Source organism: Anarhichas minor, unplaced genomic scaffold (genome assembly GCF_050575085.1).
Source record: "Anarhichas minor isolate MPS153535 unplaced genomic scaffold, ASM5057508v1 ptg000007l, whole genome shotgun sequence".
NCBI classification, from domain to species: domain Eukaryota; kingdom Metazoa; phylum Chordata; class Actinopteri; order Perciformes; family Anarhichadidae; genus Anarhichas; species Anarhichas minor.
In genome coordinates, this window is record NW_027466453.1 from 5,624,691 (window position 1) to 5,651,835 (window position 27,145).

The 27,145-nt window shown below is 43.6% G+C and overlaps 1 protein-coding gene across 3 annotated transcripts; it reads left to right on the forward strand.

Annotated features, from left to right (window-relative positions):
* The first annotated feature begins 4,076 nt into the window (after positions 1-4,076).
* On the forward strand, positions 4,077-26,215 carry brsk1b (BR serine/threonine kinase 1b). Of its 3 annotated transcripts, none has more exons than XM_076083450.1 (20): positions 4,077-4,773; positions 5,148-5,242; positions 8,685-8,770; positions 9,022-9,162; positions 10,571-10,687; positions 11,621-11,654; positions 11,776-11,844; positions 12,722-12,868; positions 15,459-15,490; positions 16,196-16,360; positions 18,397-18,494; positions 18,650-18,800; positions 18,913-18,973; positions 20,821-21,427; positions 21,778-21,826; positions 22,110-22,233; positions 22,357-22,458; positions 23,272-23,380; positions 24,342-24,431; positions 24,530-26,215. In XM_076083450.1, exons 1-20 carry the CDS (start codon positions 4,686-4,688, stop codon positions 24,739-24,741), a joined length of 2,577 nt encoding a protein of 858 aa, XP_075939565.1. In that variant the 5' UTR covers positions 4,077-4,685; the 3' UTR covers positions 24,742-26,215. The 3 variants fall into 3 exon arrangements, with proteins under 3 accessions (XP_075939565.1, XP_075939561.1, XP_075939560.1); XM_076083446.1 differs by having other exon boundaries at positions 4,078-4,773; positions 24,342-24,428; positions 24,518-26,215; XM_076083445.1 differs by lacking the exons at positions 4,077-4,773; positions 5,148-5,242; positions 8,685-8,770; positions 9,022-9,162 and having other exon boundaries at positions 10,501-10,687; positions 24,342-24,428; positions 24,518-26,215.
* The last annotated feature ends 930 nt before the right edge of the window (positions 26,216-27,145 follow it).

Below are 27,145 nucleotides of genomic sequence, written 5' to 3' on the forward strand. Positions count from 1 at the left end.
CATAAAAACAGTCCAATTTAAATACCTCCCACCAGTGAATTAACAGTAACATTTTTCAATACACCTCAGTCAGCTTCCAGTTTTACCCCCCAATTAGTCCTGCATTATTTATTTTTTAACCAATAAAACAAATTTGAAAACATATCTCCATATTAAGAAGTAGTTATAGTTTTAGGTTGGATTTCTCTCGTTTTTTAAAACAACCACACGATGGAGCCCCACATACACCACTCATTGGGTATTTTCATACTGTCACATAATAAAGTCGTAATGACTCTGTGCAAAATATGAGCAGTATGGAAGCTCATAAGACAGTCCAGGTGTTCACATGTGTTGTAACTCAGTAAACAGCATCTATGACCTGTGTAAACAGGCTCGCCATGGTTCCAGGAATGTTCCCCCGGTATCAACATGTGAGAGAGCAAACCATGTTCTATATCCTAACACACAAACACACACACACACACACACACACACACACACACACACACACACACACACACACACACACACACACACACACACTACTGGTGAGCATACTTTGATACAGAACAATTAAATTATAACCAAAGCCAGACTGTAATCTTCAGCCTTATCTTTACAAGAGCCCCCCAGCCCTGTTGAACACAATGGAAACGGTAACATCAATCATTAATTTGCACACTTTGCACAACACTCTACATGGCAGCACATATTGCAGTCACATGAACACAGTGACACTGTGACATCAGATATGCCAGGGGGAGATTCCACTGAAGGGGGACGAGAGACGGTATTTGCTGTCCGAGTCTGCAGAGAAGAGCTTGAAGGGCCAAGGGGGGTAACCCCTCAACCTTTTTTTTAACATGTTTTTAAATCATAAACACGGGAGAGAAAACAATTGAGATCAGTCTCAGAATATGGATCACCAGAATAGTTTTTTCTCTTTTGCCTGTCAGGGGTTCCGTAGAATCATCATTATATATGAGAAAATATAATATTATATAAAAAGGTAAGAGGTAAATTCGATTACAATTTATGCTTTAACGTAACATTTGTAAAATACGTTACGAGTAACTTTAGCTGTCCAAAAAATGTAGAGCAGCAACAATTACAACGACGCCGTCTAAAATGCAGTGGAGTAAAAGTGGAAAGTAAGAAAATATTAATATCTGTATATAGTTACTTTCCACCACTGTTGGTAAGTCGGCCTGCCACCTTATACCAAACTAAAAAGGCACCGTCTCACATAGTGGTTGTCAATGACAGCTGACAAAGACGGACTGAATCAAGACAAAGACAGATGACAGCGACCCTCTTGAGACTACAACGTTTTGTGTTGGCCATTCATAATGGTGCTCATTACATGGTGAAAAAAATGGTAGCTCATACAATAGCACAACAGCACCATCATGTGGTCAGAAATGCACTTACAATAGCAGGTACCACCACTTTACTGGTATCTGTGGAGATGTTGGCATATTATTGTTACCAGCATGTTACTGAGTTCATTCTGTAAGAATATAAATCATTCCCAGAGATATTTAATAAACACTTAAAGAAGCATTTTTTGTAGTAGGGCATGTATTTATGGAGGTTTTGTAGGTGCATCATATAGTGGAGAGAAAAGAAGGTCTATCTCTGTGACAAAAAACTATGTTTATGTCTCATAACTTGTTCATGTGGAAAAACCATCTATCACACAGAAATAAACTCACAGGCGCATATTTAAGCACGGCACCATTAGATAATCTGAACTACATCATCCTGACCGCATCAAGAGATTAAGATTAAAAGGGATAAAGATTTGGGAGTCGGCGTCATACAGATATCACAATGAGGAACCTTAATCACAGCATGCAGTGACCCAGAAGCCTGTGGTTTTGTAAGTGCACGTCATGGACCGTCCCACGGGTCAGAGGCGAACAGAGGCTGTTCATCAGCTGAGTGTTTTCCAAAATGTATTTTCACAGAATTTTATTGAAACAGAATGAAGCACGTAAAAGCCGTTTATGCCACATTAAGTCACAAGCAAGCCAGGGGTTCGGAACACACGTTTTTTAAAAAATCTTATTTTATTAAATGAAGTGTTCATAATCATGTCACATGTGAGATAGTTACGACTCAGCTGACGTTTGTCGGTTCGTTAAACGGTTAGCACCACGGCGGCCATGTTGAGAGCTGTTGAGAGGCAATCGAAACGCTCTCAATCTCGTATTATGGACCTTTAAGCTCGTGTTCTAACTAAAATCCCACGCAAAACCCCCATTGACTTCTCATGTCCTGGTTTAAGGACTCATTCCTGCAGCTATGTTAAGATATAGAGGACTAATGTCTACCTGAGCAGAGAAGGAAGTCACTATTTTTTGCCGTTCTCCTCGACGGAATTTACAACCTGATGTTACGTATATATAGCTCCCAATAATAAGAGAAAGCTGCATTTTATAGTTACAATAATTACATAAAACTTTTGGACACAAAATCATTTTGTTCCATATATTTTGTGCCATCACCGTAACAACATATTCATCATTCAATAATCCGTCTGACTGTTGGTTTGTTTTCCCTTGCGGCGTCCGGAAAGTGGTCCATCATTCCAACTGGCGCTGCTAGCACTGTTAGCTGCTAGCCGCCGTCTCATCCGTCGCCATGTTGAGAGCAGTTGAGAGTCAACATGTGCTCTGAGTGTCCCATTCAGCTCCTTTGAGTGATGTTGTGATACTCGTTTGCAAATCACTACTCAACATTAAACACATAGGCTATGATCATTTAAAAATGGCGCATAAAGAAGAATGGTAAGCAACTTATACATCAATTCATGCATTCAAGAATCATGAATCATGCGTGGTATGAGTGTCGCCCACTATTTCTATAAAATTCCATATTTTGTCGTTGGTTTATATGAATCTGATATTCTTCCATTTATCCGTGTTACTGACTTGGACCATGTGCTACTTGGTTGGACGCCTGGTATTCTTCTGTACTTGCAGCCAACCACATAATGTGGGACTTTTTGCCGTAGTAAAAAAGGGTGGGGGCGAGAGAGGGAGGGGGGAAAGACAACGGAACCCGGATGCTGATGCTGACCGATGAGGAGAAGGAAGCTAGAGAGAGGAGGGAGGAGGAGGAGGAGTGTGAGAGGTGGGGGGGTACAAAAAAAAAAGAGAGAGAAAGAGAAGCAGGGGTATTACCGGCAGCAGCGGAGTGGAAGAAGAAGAGGCCATCCCGTGAACGAGGGACACTCCTGTTGGGTGCGGGCAACTTCTCATATAACCTGAAAGATTCATTTTCTCCACAGGCGAATTTCTTTTTTTTCTGTCTTTTCTTATTTTTTTCAAATTACTGTCATTTGTGCGGGAGGCAACAGCCAAAGCGCCGGGCTGCGGGAGGAGATGCGGTGATATCATGAGCACAGCCGGCCAGGGGAGAGAGACAAGGGAGACAGAGCGAGAGAGGGAGAGAGAGAGGGAGAGAGAAAAGGAGGGAGGAAGGAAGAGGGAGGGACGGGAGCCTGCTACCACCACCAGGCCAGCTGAGGATGCTTGTTGTTTCTAGAAGCAGGATTAATCACCGGGCCGAGCGCTGATCTTGACGCCGGCACACCGAGCGCACCTCTCCTCTCCGCCGCGACCGTCCCGAACCGAGGGTCGCTTGTTCTCCCCCCGCCCCACGTCCCGTCTCGCCCGGTCTGGCCCCCGCGGCTGTTTGCCTTTTTTTTTTTCTTCTTCTTCTTCTTCTTTTTTTTAATGCTCTCCCCCCCTCCCCTCTCTCTCTCTTCCTCTATTTCCTGATGCAGGGCCGGGGAGGGGTGAGCCAAAGTGTGCACCGGATATTGGAAAACCCATTCTTCTGGCTGATGCTGTTGTGATAATAGATTATTATCTGGACGACGCGCGGGCATCTGCACGAGAGAGAGAGAGAGAGAGAGAGAAAAGGCAGTCTCCTGACCGAGAGAGAGAGGCCCGGCGAGAGAAGGGGAGACAAGAGAGAGAGAGAGAGAGGAGGGGAATGTACGAGCCTGGGAAGGATGGTGAAAACATTTTTTGGACGGTAGCAGCAGCGAGGAGGAGGAGGAGGAGGAGGAGGGTGTGTGGAGGGGGGGTCCCTGATATCGATCAGAGAATGGATTCAATCAGGGGCATTCTGACTCGGGATATTTGAGACCCTGCTCTTACAGGAATCAATCTGTGGCCAATGCAGAGCCCGAATGAGACCTCTCTCTTCTGCTCCACTTTTAGCCGGCTGCATAAGCTAACACACCAATTAGCTTTAAACTACTGTTATTTATAGCAAAAAGGTGGGGGTGGGGTCGGTGGGACTATACCTCCTCCCATCATCACCGGTCAAAACCTCACGCGTCCTTCTTCTTCTTCTTCTTCTTCTTCTTTCTACTCTGAATGATGCTGCTTTCCGTGCCGCCCTGAAAGCGACGCGAAACCGAAGAAGAACAGCCCGGGTAATACTTTATTCTAGGCCTGTGCTGAGACGGTGGAAACCGGGGACCAGCTCTCACTCTCCCCGGCGCCGGAGCGGCTGGCCCGCATGACAAACAAGTGCATGGGAGTAGCCTGCAGGGCCCGGCGTTAGAATCACGACCGGTCCTCCCATCGCCTCCAGAGCCGCCCTGGGATGTGCGGCGCTACGGCGTTACGCACAGGAGCCACCGCCGTCTTGATCCGCCTCGCGGGAGTGTATAGAATTTCAGGATGAGCAGCAAGGAGCTGACGGTGGGCCCGTCCAACCAGTACGTGGGGCCCTACCGGCTGGAGAAGACCCTCGGGAAGGGACAGACAGGTAAGGTGGGGCGGGGGGGGGGGGGGGGGGTGTCCTCTCGCAGGGCGAACAGCTGATTCCAGCATTCAAAATCACTGCTTTATTCACCCAGCCTCTTTTTATTCTGATCACAACCTCTTAAAGGATCTAAAACGAAATTCATCACGTATTTTTTGAAAGTGCATCCACATTCTATTCTGTCCTTATGTGAGCCGAGTTTAGCCCATGTTTGTGACAATGTCAGTAAAGCTTTTTTGAATTATTTATGACATGCCTCCCTTCCTGTTTTCACACTGCATGATGATTTGAGATATCAAACAGTCTCTCTCTCTCTCTCTCTCTCTCTCTCTCTCTGTCTCTCCCCCTCTCCCCCCGTGTCTCTTTGTGTCCCTCAGGGCTTGTGAAGTTGGGCGTCCACTGCATAACAGGACAGAAGGTGGCCATCAAGATTGTCAACAGAGAGAAACTCTCCGAATCGGTCCTGATGAAGGTATATATACGCTGTGCTCGTGTCTGACCCCCGTACCCATCCCCACGACTGTCACCTCAGTAGCCACAAAGCTCCGGATCGAGCCGGCTTGCAGCTCTCTCCAGCCTGCGGAAATAGCAACACAAATGTCTTTTTTTATTTTAGTCAAGTAAAAAAAGCCCCGTCTGCGTGTTGCAAAGTGGAGCCGCCGAGTGTGTGGGCACACTGCTTCTGTGCACAGAACAATGGAGATGATTCCATTCTGCTAATTAAGCCCTCTGATGAAAGCTACATACTGCAGCTGAAAACTGAAAAACTGAAAAAAAGTATAAAAAAAAAGAAACAAAGCTGTTCCACATTTGCGTTTCTAATGTGGCCGACTACTAGTTTCTCTTTTTTTAAAGGTTGCACCTGGGAAAACGTGGGGCTCAAGCAAATAGTTGTGTTGTGGCTTTGTGTGTTTTCGTATTTTTATTTGACCTTTACGTAACCTTTATCTAGCCGGGATGATCCCGTTGAGATTTTGAATCTCATTTGCAAAAAGGGGGTTCGTCCTGGCCAAGATGGCGGCGTAAAAGTTTCCCCACTTCAAAACACAAATAACAGATTTAAAAAAAAAGCAAAACCGGGAAAAATGCATCGTGAAAACATAAAAAAAAGTTTCACATGACCGAGGCCACAGACTTAAAACAAACCAGCACATCGCAGCAGCGAAAGAATAGAAGAATTGTCTTTCAGTGTCAGGACAAGCACAGATGATCTGTAATCCTGTTTTTAAAATCCTGCGTGCTTATAAAATAATCGAGAAAACGTCTCTGTAGCTCAAGCCGAGATGAGGGTGCAAGATCTTTAAAAGCGCTTTCGCCAAAAAAACGGTACGGCCTCTAGGAATGGTGGTTTGCCGCTACCGAGTCTTTGGCTAAAATGAACCGACGTTCCATTCTACGTTTGTAAACAGAAAACACTGAATCTAACATTTTCAAAAAAGGATGAACTTGTAAATACACATACGTATCCCAGAATCTTAAAAAAAAACACTGATTTGAATAGAATCTAGACAAGTGCGTGATTAAAACTCTTTTGCACCACCGACGAAACCTCCATCCACCTGGAAATGCCACCGGTCCCCATTCCTCTGGTTTATAGTATCTCCCTCGTCTTGTATCGCTTTGGAAAGCTGCCCACTGCCTACTCGGGGGTGCTAACTGCCAGTAACCGCATTACTGGGTCAGCTAAAGCATGTTTAACTACAAGTAGCCTTTTCCTGTCGACACTCTAGATGTGTCTCTTAGCTTCCTGCTCTGAGTCGACAGCACGACAACAGAGGCAAAACCTAACAAGTCTGTGAGCATTTTTCTGGCAGCTGTTGACCACTTCTCATCCTCTCGTTTACACTCGGTGTCCACTTTAATAGGCACAGTCTAAAAAACATATAGCCCACACTTGAGTATCGCGATGTTATGTTTTGTTATACTGTATCGATTCTCAAAAACGCTGTTAATTAAATAATTTATGTGCAGAGACTCGTGACAGACGGTGGCTCAAATTGCACAAAAAAGCAGCGCTATGATGTTGGCTGTTACGGACTGTGATAAATACAAATACAGCTCCCACTGTTCTGATTACATAACTTAAATAAACTTGTTTTTTTACTCAGATTTTAATGCATATGGCGGTTTGTTCTTTAAGACAGTTTTCCTAGAATTAGTCTGAAAAATTGCAATATATTGCCTTGCTTTACAGCATCACAATATATCGCCTTGCTTACAATATCACAATATATCACAATATATTGAATCGTAACCCCTGTATCGTGATATGTATCGCATCGCCAGATTCTTACCAACACACAGCCGTCTGATGCAATCCAATACAACTGTGCTGCCATGAAGTCGACTTTTACGATGTCTATAAAGTTTGTTCTTTTACTGTTATCGAGGTGTTAATTCAATTATTTGTTTGTTATTGAGGTCACAGTTGAAAAAGCACTTGTTCATGGACGGGCTGTTGTATTGGATTGCATTAGACTGTGCAGGGGTAACTAATAAAGTGGCCACTAAATGTATTTATCTATTACAGCGGATCATCACAATCCATTTCTTTTTAATCAAATCAGTCTTTTTAATTAGGGATCGGCAAATAGCTACCAATGGACTATGGATTTAAATGAAGGGATTCATCAAAACATTTACACCTTACAGAGTCCTTAGATCACAGTGAGAACAACTTTACCATGAATGTACCATCCGGTAATCCCCCCCCCCCCCCCCCCCCATGTGGAGAGCGAAACGATATGCGTGAGTGAATGTTTAGTAGGTCATGCTATAGACAGCTGCTGGTGCTGAAATGAGAGCTGATAAACATATGAAATATAACTGATTCATTTTAAAGGACAGGTTTGGATATTTTGAAGTCCATCTTAATACAACACTCACATGACCTTATGAAGGTTTATGGGTTATTTTGGTCATTGTGGCCGTGGTAACGCTTGTCCTCTCAATGCGACTGTTGTCATCCGATCACGACAGGACATATTAACTGTCAAGTCTGTACACTTGTTCCTTCAAAATAAAGCTCTTGAATAACAAAGTAGTATGGGACTTATAGCATGAAGAATTTATAGGAGATTAAAGGTTTTTATCTCTGTTGGAAGCAAACAAGTCTGCAGATACTGCAAGGAGGAAGAGTAAGCAGCAAAATTACCGGTGACTTTCATTGTGAAGATTTTAACGAGCCGTAAATAAACAAGTGACATAATGTCATCTTTTAATGTTGATATGGCTGAGCAGCTTAGCAACTTAGCTTAGCGTTAGCAAACAGTTGCCTTTTTACACATCTAGCAGACGCGGAGCAACATTAGCGTTCATTTGAGAGCATTTTTCATGCAACCTGGATAGTGTGAGTCTAATATTGTGTCTGTTTGGTGCTGAGCAGGGTGTTTACAGTGAGTTTTACAGTTTCTTTTTGCCGAAAACAGACGGCCGGTGCCGTAGATGAGAATTATTTGGTCAATTGTTCATGTAAAAATATTGATTAGTGCAGCTTTAAGTCTGAGTCATGAGGAGGTATCGGTCTGAGCTAGCTTAAAGTACAGGCCTGCACTTAAGCTTTGTTCCTCCCTTTTTTTCTTCCATTTATCCTTCAAACTTTTAAAAACACACTTCATCGGTGTAAATGATGATTTGCTTTTTCTGCTCGCTGTCTACAACTCAATCTAACTTGTTTCTGCCTATAAATGAACACTAAACAATTTGACATTAACATTTAATACTGCCTCTCTCTGCTCCACATTTGACCTAACTCTGCCTTTATACTTGCTTCTTCCCTCTCGCTCTCTCTCTGCCTTCCATCATATACACCTTCTCTTCCTCCTGACATTTCAATCTCCATTCTTTTTTAACCTCCCTCCTTCCCTCTTTCTTAACCTTTCTCCACACGTCTCCTCTTCTCTGCGTCCATCCAGGTGGAGAGAGAAATAGCTATTCTTAAACTAATAGAGCACCCTCACGTTCTGAAGCTGCATGATGTCTATGAGAATAACAAATACCTGTGAGTATCTCTTTATCTTTCTCCTTTCCGCTGACTGTCTTTCTTTCTTTCTTTTTTTTTAATCTTCCCTCTGGATCTGCGCCAGAGAAGGAACAACCTTGAATCTGAAAGGGAAAATAATAACCTCATGACACGGGAGCTATAGAGGGTTGTGGGTGTCTGTTTGAGTTTTTATGTATGGAGGAAGCATCCATGGCTTGTGTGCATGAAGTCTCACATGTTCCCCTGTCCTCACCCCCCCCCTCCCCCAGGTACTTGGTTTTGGAGCATGTGTCCGGCGGAGAGTTATTCGACTACCTGGTGAAGAAGGGCAGGCTGACCCCCAAAGAGGCCAGGAAGTTCTTCAGACAAATCATCTCCGCCCTCGACTTCTGCCACAGTCACTCCATATGGTCTGTGAGAGGCTGCTGACCTTAAGGCCCGCCCTTTCTTTCATTGTTGTATCATTTACAGTTTTGTCTCTCAACCCGTTTCGTCGCTATTTGTCGGTGTTGAGTCAAAGTCTGTTCCCCCATCGATTGGTGTTTCCCCTCACCTTAAAATGAGACAAAATGTATTGTTAACCACAACCAGTCGTTTTCCACGATGCTTAACTCAAACCTTACCCTAACCCCAACCAGCTACCTCTGCGACGCCTATCCATAACCTACCTAGAATCTAACCCTCTTCCCTTGTTTCCTGTCTGCCTCTTCACTATCAACTGTCCAGTAAATGGCAACAAATATACATATACATATATATTTTTAATATTGGGCTACAGTGAACACAAGTCAAAACTCTGCGTTTATGAGGTGGTCCCGTGACCCGACACCAGTGGGGTTGTATGAGGTACTCATCCATAGTCAGTGTATAGTAGATATCAGTCGGCACGCCCCCAGTTTCGAGAAACAGACTGGAATAATGGAAGCAAAGCAATGTGCTGCTGTGGAATGGGCTCAGCAGCTAAATGTATTTGAACAAGAATCAATATCAGTTTAAGTGTACGCTATGTTTAGAATATTATCCCCAGTTCACCTTCCTGTGAGACGGCAATGCAGTCTATGTTTCCGACAGGGAATTTAAGCCGTTATATGCTCTTGTCCAAAGCAGCCAGAAAAAAAACAATAATTTCACCTCGCAGAATACAGGAGTTGCTGGTCTACTGCTGCCTCGATCGGTTGGTTAGTTTGTTTTATTGTGTGACTTTGGTGAATCCAAACTAACCCTTTAAAACACCAAAGTCACACAATGGCACAACTAACTAACCGCTCGAGGTAGCTTCAGACCAGCAACCTCCGTGTTCTGCGAGGTGAAATTACTGTTCTTGCAATGGAGTCTGGTAGTGTTTTACGAGATCTTAGATGTATATGACGGCTTCAGTTCCCCATGGAAAAGAGCTGCCTCACTGTAAGGTAAACCTGTGAACATATTCTAAATATAGCACTTAAACTGATATAGATTTTTTTTAGGTGGCTAAAATACGTTTTGCTGCTGCCCCCGTACACAGCAGTACATTGCTTAGCTTCCCTGCTGGTACTCCTGTCTGACTATAGAGAAGTAGCTCCTACATTCACACTTCAAAACATCCGAACAAGCAGAGCTGTGCATTGCGTCATCCACACGTGCATTCACGTGCGTCCTTGTGCAGTGAACTGCACTGCAGATCACTAAGCTTTAATGAACAGTGGCACTCCCCTTTGCTATGAATATTTACATATCATGTGAAAGTCTACCAAGCGTACAAACAAGGTTAGCTGTAGCTGTGGTTTATGGTCTGGAAAAAGACTTTCATTGAACATATGTGTCTGTGTGTGTGTCCAGTCACAGAGACCTGAAGCCAGAGAATCTTCTATTGGATGAGAAGAATAACATCAGGATAGCAGACTTCGGCATGGCCTCGCTACAAGTTGGGGACAGCCTGTTGGAAACCAGTTGTGGGTGAGTACTGGATTAGATCGATGAGGCTAAAATTAGCTTGAATTCATATGTGGGACCAAGACTGTACATGTGAAGTGAACGTAGTGACCGTGACGTCACCCATTGGTTTGTGGATTGCCGATTTGAAGCCTCGAGTTTGGAATTTTGTCCGTCGCCATGTTGTTTTTTTGCAACCAGAAGTGACACAAGATGAAGTACAACCAAACGCAGAATTTGTCGGCCACCAAAATGCTACAATTAACTTTCATGAACTGAAAACAAAAAGCCTTGGCAGCAACCTGTCAATCACAAAGTAGCCCCGCCCTAAAGCATATTCCGCTTTATGGTCTATTTGACTCTAAATGGGACCATAATTTATTAAATGAACATCATGCTGTATTGAGGAAGACATGAAACTAGCGATTGAGACCATAAACTCATGTATACGAAATTTACTGAGGTAATAAGTCAAGTGAGAAGTAGGCCCCCTGATGGCCATCAGAAAGAATGCAATTTTTTAAGGCTCTTCCCCCATTGGCTTCACGTTTCAGACCCGGAGGTTGCCGCCTGGGTGCGACTTGTTCATCTGCCTATTTAAATAACATCTGGTATTGTAAATTAACTACAAATATGATCATGTAAATTCGGTGACATACACAAAGTGTGCAGAACATTAGGAACATCTACTCAGCGCTCTATTGTGTGTCTTTTTACATAATTGATGACTTTGTTCGTTAAAAGCTAAAGCGTTTTTTAAACTGCCTGCCCATCAGGAGCAACGTGGATGTAACACATACAATTAGTAAGGGAGTGTAGCTGTTCGTCTGGATTCACCTATTCAGTCTAATCAATGAATAAAAGAGCTTTTTCATCAATCAGCACCTGCGTCCTTTATCTGTGTGCATGGTTGCATCTGGTTAAATCATTTAATAATAGCCTCTTCTTTCTTCACAGATCCCCACATTATGCTTGCCCAGAGGTCATAAGGGTTAGTTACTTCCCATCTCAGTGTGTTATTGTGTTAGTGTGTGTGTGTGTTTGTGTGTGTGTGTGTGTGTGGGAGTCTGTGTGAAGTCTAATGCTTCCATGTCTTTGCATTTTGGTTTCAGGGAGAGAAGTATGACGGTCGCAGAGCCGATGTCTGGAGCTGTGGAGTCATCCTCTTTGCTCTTCTGGTGGTAAGAAGATACTTTTATTCTTTTTCTTTTTTTTCCAGTATTGAGTTGCTTTTTCTCTCTGCCCTTTGATTCCCGCTATTTAAGTCACAAAGAACAAGAATCCCATTGAACCTCATACGCAGTCTTCTCTCAAGCCAGACTGTCAGCGTATCAGCCTTAAATCTTAAAGGTACCCTGTGGAGATGTTGACAACTATTGGCAGCCTGGAGCAATGTTGTGATGAATGAGCCGGTCACCATTTTGTTTATATCTTGTGCATCAGACTAGCGAGGTAGTGGGATGCAAGAGTGCGTGGGTGACGCGACTTTTCCACTGCATGACAGTTGGTGGCGGTAACCTGCCAAGAAATGCAGCAATGCACCAACAAAAAGCAGAAATAAATAGACAAGGATGGATTTAAAAGCGTTACATATACGTACAATGGATTTTTTTGTGAGAAACATAACACAAAGACATAGCTGTATTGTTCTACAAGAACACTCCGCAGGGTGCCTTTAAAGGAATGGTTCGACAAAGGTGACAAAATCCGCCTACCAGCACCTCTGAAGCTCTTACAGTCACACGTTATATCTTGTTTGTTTAATCCATAAATGTAGTAGAATGTAGCTTTAGAGGTGCTGGTATGCATATTTTGTTACCTTAGATACTTAGATACCTTAGACAGGCTTTTAGACTTTATGCTAAGCTAAGCTTACTGGCTGCTTGTGGTAGCAAAACTATTTATTTTTTACAATATATCTATTACACAAATTGTTAAACTATTCCTTTAACTATGCTGAGTGTAACACGTTTTGGTGCCATTAAACTATTTCATCTCTTTGCATCTCTCTCATCCTATTTCCTCGTCTTTCTGTATCTTCTCCCATCCCCTTCCCAGGGTGCCTTGCCCTTTGACCATGATAACCTGCGCCAGCTTCTAGAGAAAGTGAAGAGCGGGGTGTTCCACATGCCCCACTTTATACCTCCTGACTGTCAAGCTTTGCTTAAAGGAATGATAGAAGTCAACCCTGACAAGAGACTCACGGTGAGCAGGGAGGGACCATGGGGCTTATATAGGGAGAGGGCCTCGTATATGTGTATATATATGGTATATAGATATATATACATAAAATAAGGGGCATTCAAGTGTACGTACTCTGAAGTTGATTTAGCTAAAAAAAATTGCCGCTGATTCAAAGATATCTTTCTCCCGGTGTAAGTCCATAGGAAAAAGTCTTTGTGGGCCCAATGACATCACGCGACGAACCCCAAAGTTGTAGGCCACTACAAAAATGCACTTAAAAAACCTGGCCTTCTTCTCGTGGGACTTGGCGCAAATATGAACCATTATCTATTGTATTGTTTTATGTAGTGCATTTATTGTCATGTGGTTGTTTTTTGTCCATCTGCCCATTGACAACCGATGCAAATTAGCTTCTAGCTAGCTCTTGTGCAATTAGTTTTTACTGTGCGCTGTCCCTGGAAAAATAAACAATAAAAGAAAGAAAGAAAGGTACCAGAACACAGGCAGTCAAAAACTCAGAATCACACACAAACTAAGCCCTGTCTGGAAGAGTAAAATGTGAGCCGTAGACAGTGTTTTCAACCGTTAGCTTAATCAGCTAGCTAGCTGCAGCTCATAAAATCAGATGGCAAAATCGTTGGTTCTAAAATTGAGTAGCCCCTTTTGACTGCCTCTGTTTGAAATAAAGGCCATATTGTTGAAAAAAATGAATCAGCATTTTCAGTGCTAAATCTGCCGCTGTTCTCATTCTGAACTGCATATGAATGGAGGAGCGTTCCGTAACTGAGGAAGGCAGGGCTGAGCAAACAGTCACATTGCCCCACAGCAGTTTCCACAGCACACGAAGCATGAACCAGACATTCAGGAGGGAGGAAGGAAAGGAAAGGCCCCAGGCCTCGCTTCGAGATGTGACAGAAATCGACGCTGACACCGGACCTTACGGAGGGAAGAGGAAGGAGATGAGGAAGGTGGAAAAGAAAAGAGCAGAGGAATGGGCCTTGGGTATTGCTTAAAGGCACGAGTGGAGTCAGCCATGACAGGACAGGGTTTCTTATTTCTGTCTTCAAAGCCAAGTTAGCAGTTCATTTGAAGACGAGACTCACGGAAACCGAGGTGTAGGGAGGAAGAGAGGCATGAATATATGCATGTGTGCACAATGCGATTGATTGGATGGATCAAGTGGCTGTAGAGAAGGCTGAGGGTGAAAGGGGGCGAGGACCTCTCTTCCTTTTCACCCAAATGCCAGCTTTCCCTTCCTGAAAGCAAGGCTTGAAAAGGAGACCGGCAGTCCAGAGGCAGAGAGAGGGGAGAGGGCGAGTGAATGAATGAATGAGCGAGTGAATGGACAGCTGGAAGAAATTCCACCGCGCTCAGGTTTAGAAAGAGTGGAGAGGAATCCAGGCTTTCGAGGCCGAGAGGTGGAGACTACTGTGATAATGTGGTTTGCAGAGACTGCTGACAGAGAGGAAGCCTGGTCATTTAGTCATTCAGCTACAACAGAGCAGATTTAATCATAGCTGTGGCTTCGTCTGACGAGCTGTTGATTAATGGAGCCTGAAACCAGGTCAGACTGTCTCTCTCTGTCTGTCTGTCTGCTGGTTGCCTCCATGGAAACCACCCAACACACAGGGAGACAGATTTCAATCCAGCTGAAGAGTATATCTGTCGCTAGCAAGCTGAACATTCGGAACCCACACATCTTTTTTTTTTTGCTTTTTTCAGCATATTCATATCAGTTAGGAAACGGGAAGTGTGTCCTCTGTACTTTATGAGCACGTTAACAAATGCAAAGCTCTGGCTACATACAGCTGCTTGCTGGTTTCCTCTCGGCATACAGTGTTCACAGCGGGCCCGCTGTTTACGTGCTTGCAGAACTGCAGCTGCTCCATTACACCAACCCTAAGAGATACTGTAGAGTATTGATGCGATGGCTACCACTGTATGCAGGGATGACGTATTTTTGCAGGCCAACCTCGGAAGTTAGCATCGCCCTGGTTCCCTCGAAAGGAAAAAAGCCAATGGATTTTTTTCCATTGGGTTTTGGATTATTGCATTATTATTTAATGTCTTCGAACTAAACATTAAAATCTCTAAAGCTTGTGTTGTGTTTGCTTTGCAAAAATGCTTTTTCATTTTCGGGGTTTTAGGACTCATTCCTGTGTTACTCTGAGCAGGACTGGACTGCAGGGATACTTTTCCCGGGGTCATAAATGCAGATACGAGAGTCTACAGCCATGCTGTACCTGATCTTAATGCTAACATCAGTATGCTAACATTGACTAACATGCTGATGAGCAAGTGTGATGTTTATCATGTTCACCGTGAGGCTTTTGCAGGTATTTGGTAAAATTAACTTTGTACCTGATGATGAACTGATTAAAAAGATATTTCAGTCTGGACCAAAGCGATGGAACAATCCTGACTTGGTAGCTTTAGACTTGTTTAATCAGGTTTTTATTTTATTTTTTAAACACAGATCCCAGTGTTCAGTTAGACAGTAGATGCTTTATCTTTGTTGATGTATGATTGTAGGATTAAATTAGCTGTAAAATCAGGAAACTATATTTTGATCAATGCTGTAATATTGTCTTCTTCTTTTTTTATATTACAGCTAGAAGCAATACAGAAACACCCCTGGTACCAGTAAGTACCACGTTCACTTTCTTCCTCTGCATTTTCCCTGTTCCCTTCTTCACCAAAGCCACTATTGTTGGTACTAAAGTAGCATAGCGGCACTTGGCTCCGCTGGCCACATCTGTAATTTCTCACACCTTCACTTTAACTATGTCGGCCTCTTCTTATTGTGGGTCAGCCAATATTCTAACACGCAACATACCTCATACCATACTGTACATACAGTGTGCAGCTCAGACGTCTGTTTTACATTGTCAGTCGACACCAGGCATACTAGCATTTGATTTTTCACTGTAATCACTAAAAGCTCAAAAATAAAGTTATATATATATACAGTATATCGTAATATAAATATAGTCCTGGCTTGATGTGACCTACATTGCTTTTTGAAATAACTTCTGTGGGTAGTAGTGGGTTTTTAAAAGCCAATGCTTATACCAATATATTTGTACTACAGTGACTTAGCTGTTATGGCCGTGTTGAAAATGAGAATGTTCCCCAAGAAAATGTGTGAAATCTTCCAATGAACCCTAGATCATAAAAGTGTGGGGGAAAAAATGCAGGAAGCAGTGTAACGTACTGCTCCGCGGCCCAAATCATCACCATAATATCTGACTGTGAAGAGTTCTCCGTCGTTGTCTATAAGTGCGGTAAACTTTGAGATGTTTCTAACAATTTTTTTAATTGCACGCAACTACATATTTGTCCCTTCAGGGGGGGCCGTAATGAGCCTTGCCCAGAGCAGCCGGCGCCTCGCCGTGTGTGTGTGAAGAAGATCCTGTCCTTAACAGACCTGGACCCTGATGTCCTGGAAAGCATGTACTCCTTAGGGTGCTTCAGAGACCGGGTCAAACTCACACAGGACCTTACAAGTGAGGAGTGAGTAAATATAACCCATCAAACATTTCCACTTTGAATGGATGGCAATACATCATTGTGCACCAGTGTTGAGACGTATCGGTTGGAATTTATGACAGAACATTGATCAGATAGCTTGATAAATCTGCTTTATTATCCACTATAGAGTATATTCATATTTTATATAAATAGATTGAAAGAATGAAAGAATTTAAAACGTAAACCTGTGTCTCCACTGCACCGGTTGATCCCTAGGCAATCATTAGACAAGTAGAACAAACATGTCAAGTCGACATCAGACTATGACCCTCTATGTGACCGTAGTTATGGCGGGGAGTAAAGAACGAAGTGAGGTTACGAAGTACACAGAGCAATATCGTCTGCAAAGGGAGAAGGTCTGGGTGGATGGTTGGGTCCAAAAACACATGAATTTCAGCCACGAAACTGCGGTTTGTTTTCCCGTGGGAAACCAAAAGTCAACCTTGGTTTGTTAAAAGTTATGTAACGTTACTACGTTGCATACGTAAGGTAGCCTTAGCTACGTAGTAGTTTGAAGCGTAGGGCCACTGACCAAGCTGCCGTATTTGACGAGTTGGGATTGAGAACGTGTATAATTGTGTGTGTAGTTACTTTAATTTCTCTCTCACAATGTCTCTTTCTCTCTCTGTCTCTTTCCCTCATTGTCTTTTTTGTCCTTTTGTGGCCTGTCAATTAGTTAAATCATTAATCTGCCTGGCATGGCAGGAACAAGAGCAACAATGTCAACAAGGGCTCTTTTATCTCTGTGTCCACCCATCCGTTGTGTCCCCCTTCTCTGATGAGCTCTCTCACTACCCACAACAGCAGAAGCAGAAGCGTTTTAGCATCTTTAAGCTCATTGTTTTGTTTTTCCGGCTGGTACCTTCACTGTTTTGACTGAGTCTCACAGCTCTCATCGTAACCGTTACCAGCCACAGTAGGCAGCTGTTGTCAGTGAAACAACTGTGATAAACCCGCTGTATACTGCCTGACCAGCACCAAACAGCAGACAGTCAAATTTAGCAACTAGCTGGTGAACATAGTGGAGCCTGTAGCAGATATGGAGCCAAACAATGATTGTAAGAATTAGTGGAAACAAAAAATCCTAGCTTAAAGGAGTATTTGACTAACATTTTCCAGAAACACTCCAAACCAAATCAATTTTAATGTTTTTCCGTGTTTACTGGATGTGTTAATAAGCAACTGATTGCTAACATGTAGGTGTTTAGGGTTTGTTGCCGTTAACTTTAGCAACAGATATTTTTGCTTAATTAGCTTGTGGGCTAAATAGCTAGCTAAAAAAGCAAAACAAAAACGTCAAACTGAGCTGACTTTCCAACTCAAGCTGCAACTTTGATTCACTTAAAACAATGTCTAGCTTTAGTGTGTCACGTTAACTCTATCTAGAAACAATTAATCAAATACTGCTTACGATACAATCCCTGAACCCATCAACTATCGGCCTAACGATGCTTGAGCCTCTGGGGGCAATGACCAATATTTCTGGGTTTCTGGTGTAGCCATTGGAGACGGGGATAAGGAAAAAATGTATAAAATAAAAAAAGAATAGATTTGGAGTTGAGAGACGACGTCTACGAATGGTTTTGTTTCACAAGTAGCCGGTTTACACTCAGTTAATGATACATTTCCTAGCTTATAAAAAGCTGAATCATCGGCAGATGACAGCCGAAGGGTTCCGAGCTTGCTTTTCCACCGATGCATTCCACCTATTTTTCTCTCCACATGGACTGTTTATCTACTAAATGTTTTTAGTCAATACAACTCGGAATACAAACGGAAACCAGAACGCTTAGCGATTCTGCATTCATATGCAGATTTCTGTTTATAGAGATTATTTACTTACCTGTCCGGACCATCCCATTTACAATGTTTTTTTTTGTTGCCATTATTTATTCACATGTGACACTGACAAGCCTCTTGTCTTTCTTGTGTTTTCCGATTCCGTCGGCAAAAAGCTTTCTGTGTCTCCTCTCTTTTTCACCTTCGGTTTCTCCGTCGCTCTGCATCTTGTTCTGCAGGGAGAACCAGGAGAAGATGATCTACTACCTCCTGTTGGACAGGAAGGAGCGATACCCCAGCTGTGAAGATGAGGATCTGCCAGCCAGAAATGACCTCGGTGAGAACACGTGCTGCATAACCTTTTTAGACAAAAGCTTGATTGTGAAATCTAATGTTACTTCTCTTCTGACCGTTGAAAATTCAGTCGATTCTTTTAAAAGATAAAATTCCGATTTTCCTTTTCTTTTTTTCCTATTATTTTTGTCCTCCAAGACCCCCCCAGGAAGCGAGTGGACTCCCCCATGCTGACGCGTCATGGTCGCTGTCGTCCAGAGAGGAAGAGCCTGGAGGTCCTCAGTGTCACAGAAGGGGGGTCTCCCACCCCGCCTCGCAGGGCCCTGGACACTAATGCACACAGTCAGAGGTCAGAACCAGGACTGACGTAACATGACATTATTTTTTTAACTGATGGAAATTGTTGCACCTAAAAGTCCCATTCGCCTCGATGACTTGTTGTTTGTTGCTGTCTTCAAAAGGTCTCGTTCAGTCAGTGGAGCGTCCACAGGTCTGTCCTCCAGTCCTCTCAGCAGTCCCAGGGTAAGAACGTCTCTCTACTTTATTAACCGTGTTATAGACCTTTTCACTGCCTCTGACCTAGCTGCCTTAAAACAGGGTCTGACCTGCTGTCTGCAGACACAGAGTTCAACTATTTTGAGTTTTTTTTACACTCAAAAAGCAAATTAAAAGTTTTTTAACCTACGAGTTTACACTTTAATCAACCATGCTTGTGTCACACAGCTACATGGGTGAGTCTCCCAAATAGAATCTCCCATTTTAATCTCCCCCATGTCTCTATAACGATCCTGGCCAGGTCTGTGAAATGTTCTGTTCTGTACTTTACATCACATAATCTGACTAAATGATTACACTCATGAGAGTGGGGGATTGGCACTGAAAGCTGCATTAATGTGCACAGTTTGTCTCGTTTTTTTAATGTCTGGCAAGCATTTCTACATACAGTATATGGTGATCTCTTTGCGTTCAGTTTCACACATTCTAATGAGCAAAGGGAACTCAGTATGTTTATATAATAATTTGCATATCATAGATATTACTAGTTTGTTTACAAGCAGTTAAAGGAACAGTTTGGCAAGTGAGCTTATTCCTTTTAATTTGCCAAGAGTTAGATGATGTCTGTACAGTAAAAATGAAGTTACCAGCAGCAGTTGGTTAGCTTAGCTTAGCACAAAGACAGGAAACAGGGGGAAACCGCTAGCCCCAGCCTCGCTCTGTCCAAAGGTTATAAAATTGCCCGATCAGCACCTCTCATTTACTGACATAAGTTATGTCACCATAACAACTAACAACAGTAGCCATTGTCTTTTGTTCTAGTCAAATGAGCACGGAAAACAGTTCAATGTCCGTCTTGCTCCTACTCCTATGGTCTGCACATACAGTAAAGACCAAAGTCTGAAGCTGGTATTATAGTTAATACAGACTTTCTCTGTCCTATTTGAAGGATAAAGGTGATCATATTTTGTAATTGTCAACAAATACCATGAAAAAAACAACATTTATTAATACAGTATTTTCTGTGTATCTGAAACCTGATACATCTTAATCCTCTGCGCCATAGCGCTCAACTGTTGTCTAAGAACTATTAATAAACACACCAGTGAGTCACACTGTTGCACTGGGTGACACGTTCCTTTATTGCCATGAACATGGGCACTGTGGTGTATTTTAAATCAATCCCACAAGCATCATCCTGCCGCTGTAAGAGAAAATAGGTCAAAGCATATCAAATGTGTATTCATCCGCAGCTGAAAATAGTACCGAATAAATGCAATATTTTCCTACTGTTTGAGTCATATGTGATTAAACCTATCCACCTTTGTTAGGGACCAGTGGGCTTGGAGTTGAGTTTGGTCTGTTCTTTGTAATGTGCTGTGTGTTGTGTACTAAAGCTGTTTTGTATCTGTCTTTCCAGACTTTTCCTTTTGAACTTGCAGTATATATTAAACATATATGTACTATCAGCGGCTCCAATTTAAAGATATCAGTTTAGGCCATCAACAACACCAAACCAAATTTCCTGTGATGCTTGTTTTATTTTCTCTGCTAACTCTCGCTCAGACTGTCGCTGCTAAGATATGGCAGCCTTTTCCATCACACTCCATCACTTTCTCAGTCATTCACATTCTCATTTCATAGACACGCCATGTCGCCTCATACAAATGTCTGGACAAAAAAACTGACTAAAACACATACGTAGCTGTAACCAAGAACAGAGATCCCCCAAATCCATCTTCCATCTGATCGAGGCTTGTTGAAGAATCGTTTCCATGAACCATAATTCATGACCATTGCTTTCTCTCATCTTTTCCATCCCTCTTTCCCTCCTTCTCCCCATCTCTCTCTCTCTCTCTCTGTCTGCCCATCAGAGCCCGGTCTTCACTTTCAGCCAATCAGAAGTCGCCTCCGCTTCCTCCTCCAAAGACCCCAAACCAGGAAGCGCCACCACGCCTCGGCCCACCCGCCCACCACCCGACCCAAAAACACAGACCCTGCCCTCAAAGGGCCAGGCCGACCGGCCCCCACTCCACTCCATGAAGTCCCTCCCCCTCCACACCCCACGCTCCCCTTCCCCGTCCCCCTCTCCACTCCTCTCCCCCATCCCACGCTTCTTCAACTTCCCCTCTCCATCCGTCTTCAAGTCCAAGAACGTCCACTCGTCCTCTAACTCCTCTGCCGCCCCTCCCCCTGTGTCGCAGGTCACGCCGCAGGGCTCGCCGCTGCCCACACCGCTGGGCACGCCCGTGCACCAAATCCACCACCCTTCCTCTACCACCCCTCCCTCCTCCTCCTCCTCGTCCTCTTCTTCCAGGGCGGACGGGGCCGGCGGGGCCTCGCTGTCGCTGACGCCGCCCTCCAGCCCGGGCGGCAGCGGCGGTCTGGCCGCCTCCAGCTCCGCCCACTGGAGAACGAGGCTCAACTCGTTCAAAAACAACCTCCTGGGCTCGCCGCGCTTCCATCGGCGCAAACTGCAAGGTGAGTTTGAACAAACTATCAGTGGATGATGATGATGGTGTGAATCCTCACTACTTTGAGATAACAAAATTCAAAAAAGTAGTAGCCTCTAAATGAAGTATGAAGTAACTTGATGCTGCGCTAACAGTTTAAACAATCAGAGTAAATCTACTCGCATCCAAGATAGAATCTATTATTACCGAGAAACGGCCACGTGCCCCAGCCTGTAGCCTGCGGCTGTGTTGATTAATGTCTGTGTGATAATCTCTAATTAGGGCAATTAGATTATGCCCTGTCATAAAGATTCACTGGCCTTTTGCTTCTGTCGTCCTCGCTCTCTCTCTCTCTCTCTCTCTGTTTCCTTTTTTTAGTCCCCACGTCAGAGGACATGTCCAGTTTGACTCCCGAGTCCAGTCCAGAGTAAGTCCACACAAGTCTCCGTTTGTTTTCCTGCAACACAGTACAATATTACAACGGTTTGTAGGTTGACGAAACAATCTCACCACGAGGTCCATTACGTAGCGTTTAGAGCTTCAATACTTTCAAGCTCCAGCGCAGAGATTTTTTTGTCAGCTAACTCTCTGTTTTTTCATCCAGCCAGATTTAACTGTATAACCAGAATTATTTAAACAGTCAAATCCTTGACTGAACACTATGTCATTGGAAGGAATCGGTCACATGTCAAACACTTGTTCATTTGCAGACTGGCTAAGAAGTCCTGGTTCGGTAACTTCATCAGCCTGGAGAAAGAGGAGCAGATCTTCGTGATGATTCAAGACAAGCCGCTCAGCTCCATCAAGGCTGACATCGTCCACGCCTTCCTCTCAGTGAGTATGGCTCGAGCTTCAGTACGCCTCGACAACTTCGGGCATTCGCTGTGTAGTACAATTTGCGGCATTAAAGGCAGAGACTAAATATTGAGTGTCACCCTTTTTCTTTTGCCTCTCCAGATCCCATCCCTCAGCCACAGCGTGGTGTCTCAGAACAGTTTCCGGGCAGAGTACAAGTCCTCCGGGGGCCCCTCTGTCTTCCAGAAGCCTGTCAAGTTCCAAGTATTATTACTTTTATTTATTTTTTACATCTTCAGCCCTGAGACCCAACACTCCCAACTCCATCTTTAACAAATGCATGTTGTGCTGGCCACGCAGCATTCAAACCCACTGAAGTTTTTATCAGATTCTAGTCAACACCTCAGTGAAGACTTTGAGTGTTTCAATGTAAGCATCATATACATGAAGATTCAATGATTTACCAATCTGTTACTGGCATACGATCTAAAGCTTTCAAGCAGCTTTAACCAACATTTTAAATAGTATTAAGCTTATATATATATATATATATATATATATATATATAAATATACATCCATGTAATCGCATGTTTTTTGTGTTCTGCTTTGAAGTTACTTAAGCTCACAACTGAGAGCATTTAATTTACAAAAACCCAATGGATCCCACCCAGGGACACTGAGAGAAACACACAAACAAATACAGAATTAAAACGATCAACGGCTTTTTACTCTGCTCATATAACTGAGCACATTTCAAAAACTAAAAAATTATGTTAATTTGGTTGAGAATTGTGTTTTCATGTTTCTACATTTAGAATTGTTCATGAAAAATATGCTTTGATGGAAACCAATGTCCATTTACAATTGCAATACTTTTATCAATGATTATGGCTTATTGACTTACATAACCTCTTAAGTTAGGTTGAACAGATTTTAAGGGGTATGAAGCATCGGAGGATACTCAAAATGAGTATATCTCAGAAACTGAAACATGTACATAGTTTCTTTAACCGTCTTTGGTCTTTGTGTGTGAGCATCATGAACTCACGGACGCGTGCTCCTTCTTTCTCTGTAGGTGGACATTGCTTTCTCCGAGGGGGAGAGGGAGCGAGAGAGGGAACGAGTGGAGAGGGAGACGAGACGAGAGATGGGCATCTACAGCGTCACCTTCACTCTAATAACAGGTAGGACGGTGTGTTTGTGTGGAGGATAGATAAGAGAAGAGCAACACACAGCTACAGGTGTAAGACGTGCAATTGTAACACGTGCTTCTTCTTAGTCCCATGTTACCTTGCGGTGAGAAACCGGTTATTCCCTGAAAGGCGATCACAACATGTCTTTGTTGAGTTCGCAGCTTGTTTCCACTGCCCACAAGGTGGCCAGATAAATCAGTTATTGGAGGTTTAGAAAGAACAACACCAGCTAATGTTTTTGTATCAAAACATAACGGCAGTGATGCAAATTTGCGACGGTTGCAGCACTTTTTCAATAAAAGGTTTGATGGATTCGTGCAGGACGCACTACCTGGGTCCTCTGGAAGTCAAATATTTGTATAGCTTAAAGCTACTGGAGGCTGTTTTATTGTGTTTCCTTATTGCAAATAGCTTCCCTCTGGTAAACAGTTACGCCGTATACTACACATCTTTTATTGTGGGCTTTTATTGTGAAAGGTAAAGGTGAAGGTTGCAAGGAATAATAAAGTTTGCCGTCTTGGTTCAGACTACAGCGCCTCCGTGTTGGTGTGCAATGCAGTATACGTTTTTTAATATGTCCGTTCCGCACAGTGCGATTGGTTGACGATCAACCTCGCTCTGACAAACAAAACGATATTGCTTTTTAAGCTGCGTAATACTTTCTAACCATGTTCTGTGTGAAAGTACTCGTGACACAAACAACAACAGAACAACAAACAACAAAATATATTGACGTGTGAATGAATCTCACGCAAAAAAAAGAAAGAAAAGACCCTATTGTGTTAAGGCCTTTATATTATTGACTCTGATCTTCAAATTCATGCTCATCTGTGTTTATTTTACATTTGTATCCTTGAGGCTGAGTTTCTATATTCTGTATTTAAAATTGGAGTTTCAATTTTCACTGTTTTAAACCTTCAAATGAATGAATAAAGACTGCTCTCCCAACCAGGTCCCAGTCGCAGATTCAAGAGAGTGGTGGAAACGATTCAGGCTCAGCTCCTGAGTACTCACGATCAGCATTCTGTGCAGGCACTGGCTGGTAAGAAGTACACACACACACACGCTAACCACATGTTCCAGTAGTTTTGTTGTTTGTTTCACGTCCTCTCTCCCCCGGTTTTACCCCTGGCCCCTCAGACGAGAAGAACGGACAGCTCTCCCGCCAGCCCAGCACCCCTTCGCGTCAGAACTCCCGGCGTTCCGAGAGCGGTTCCGAGCGGGAGCGGGGAGAGAAGGAGCGTGCGGCGGACGCTGGGGGCGGCAGCGGTGGCACCTTGCAGAGGCGGGGCTCGGGGAAGGACAAGACCAGACTCCTCTCGTCGTCCAACGGGACGCAGTCCCATCCCTGAAAGGAATGTCGTGTGGAAGAGAGGGCGAGGGTCATCTGCCTGGCCTTTTTTTTCTCTTCCTTCCCTCAGCCCTTCCCACATTCTTTCCTTCCCTATTTCCTTACCTCCTGCCTTGCTTCCTACCATTATTCCAAAGCGACGGGACGGAGGACGGGGAAAGTTCTACCTTGAAGCTGATCCGGGGGGGATACGAAGGAGATATCCCCCCCGCAAATGACAGATTTTTTTGCAGAAATGCGTACATGTGGGGGGTGGTGAAGGCAGGTTGAGCTGATCTCTAATCAGCCTTCAAGGGCAGCTTCACCCCGGAAAGGGGGGGACGGGGGGGACGACAAGCCCGAAGACAGGATGTCCCACCTGACCGGAGAAATGCAGGAAAAAGCTCACAGCCAGGGAAAGACGTTGTCCGCCCGTTTTAATGAATCAAGAAAGCACATGACCTTCCCATCACGCAACACGGGACTCAAAACCGACAGGAAACCTCCGCCGGGTAGTCGAAATGGCGCAGGAAGACACCGGCCAATGACAGAGCCCACATCACATCGATCATCACCCTCAACACCACCTGACCACACGTGTTGTCACACGACCAGGAAAACCCGCTCTCCCCTCTTCTCCTCGCTCTCTCTGACTGAAGACAAACGTGTGTTCTCAAAGCAAAGCAACAAAAAGAGGACGTCTTTCGAGAAAGCATCAAAGGAGTCTTGATGTAGACTGGATTGTTAATGTTGTTACTTTAACAATCAAGGCGTCCTGAGTGCAGAGAAGGAAATGACGGAGAGAAAAGATCTGACGCGGTCTACGTGGCGTTAGTCCGACGCGAGACAGACAAAGACGCTTTTTCCTCGAGCGTTTTGAGAAGCATGAATCCCATAAATTATTTCCCGAATTACACTGATGAAGCTATGATACCGTGTTGCCTTTAATGGAGGAGAGAATAGTGGATAGCTAGTTAGATTTAGCCCCATTTTGAGGACACTAGTCACACCACAGGTAGAATGTCTCGGAGGACGGGGGAGCTGAGTAGATAGATGGAGACTAAACAGAGGAGAGCTAGCAACAGGTATCCGTTTGGTAGCAGAGGAAGGACAAAAAGAAAAAAAAATAGCATCTTAAGCTAACGTAGAGATGACAGTGAAACTCTTCACTCTTCAAGTCCATGAAATTACAGTAATTGAAGGTGATTGAAAAGTGGAATTAGAGTAGAAAGGCCTGTCAAACAGGACATCCAGGCTTTTTAGACCCACAATTAGGCAACTAAAAGCCCTTCCTATGTTCCTTTACGTTTGACAACGGATGCAGGAGGACGCAGGGCGACGCCTAAGCCCCAAACTGAAGCTTCTGTCTGCCTCTCTGAAAGGAGAGGCAGGCGGAGATGAACAAATGTGCTTTTTCACAAGTGGGAAAAGTAGATTCCAAGACAGACAAAAGAACTCTGGCGTGTCTGTTGTCATAAAAACACTGAGCAAATACTGCCTGGAGTGGGGGGGGGGGGGGGGGGGGGGGAAGCCACACCTAAAGAATGAAATCTGTCTTGTTTTATTTTTGACTTTCCATACCTTCTCTTTTTTTCTACTCTGCTCCTGTCTTTCTCTGTGTCTTTTTATTGTTGTTGTTGAAGGTGTTTTCGTGTTTGCCACCAGCAAAGTAGAGGGCGGCACCAACCATGTGAATGTCAAAAACTCTTTTGAAATGATTCCAAGAGTGTAAACATATTTTTTTCATATATTTATTGAAAATGTATTTATTTATTTATTTTTATTAATTTGTATTTGTTGGAAGTGTGATTTGTTTTTTGTTTTTTCATGAATGGAAAAAAACAGGAGATGGGTTAGGACAGGGAAATGTCACTTTCAAGATGAAAACCAGTTTTCCCTGAGAAAACACTGAAAAGCAACGTTCCTTTTTTATTTTTAACATTTAAAAAAATGTGATGCTGCAAAAATACCTTCCAGCTTAACATCGTGTCTTTACCTGCTTTTGTTTTGTTCATTTAGTAGCCTATCGTTGGCTGCTATAGCTGTTCACATTCCTACGACACTAGACAAATATTTCACACACACACACACACACAGTTAGAGATAAGCTCCATGTGGAGGATTTTTTAGCATTTAGACAAAAGGCTCCAACCACCGGATATGTATCAGTGACTAGTTATTCACTCCTTCAGGCTTTTGACCAGTTCATTTTGTTTTGGCACGCCCAAGGAAGCGCTGAGCTACTGAACTTGTTCGAAAATTAGATCAAAGATGCCTGGGTTTGCGCGTACGTACGAAACACATGTGGCGTGGCTCTTTGGATGGCAATGCCGGAGCAGAGCGGACATTCCCATTTAAATCAATGTAGCAGGATGGTCAGAGCGGCAGCGGCTATTTTTATGTGTACCGTTGTTGCGCGCTAACTT

Excerpts from the sequence above, each read along its gene's own strand:
- brsk1b (XM_076083446.1), top strand. The coding sequence starts at position 4,686 with ATGAGCAGCAAGGAGCTGACGGTGGGCCCGTCCAACCAGTACGTGGGG. Across the intron at positions 11,845-12,721 it reads TCCTCTTTGCTCTTCTGGTG|GGTGCCTTGCCCTTTGACCA; the intron begins GTAAGAAGATAC and ends TCCCCTTCCCAG. Across the intron at positions 12,869-15,458 it reads ACCCTGACAAGAGACTCACG|CTAGAAGCAATACAGAAACA; the intron begins GTGAGCAGGGAG and ends TTTATATTACAG.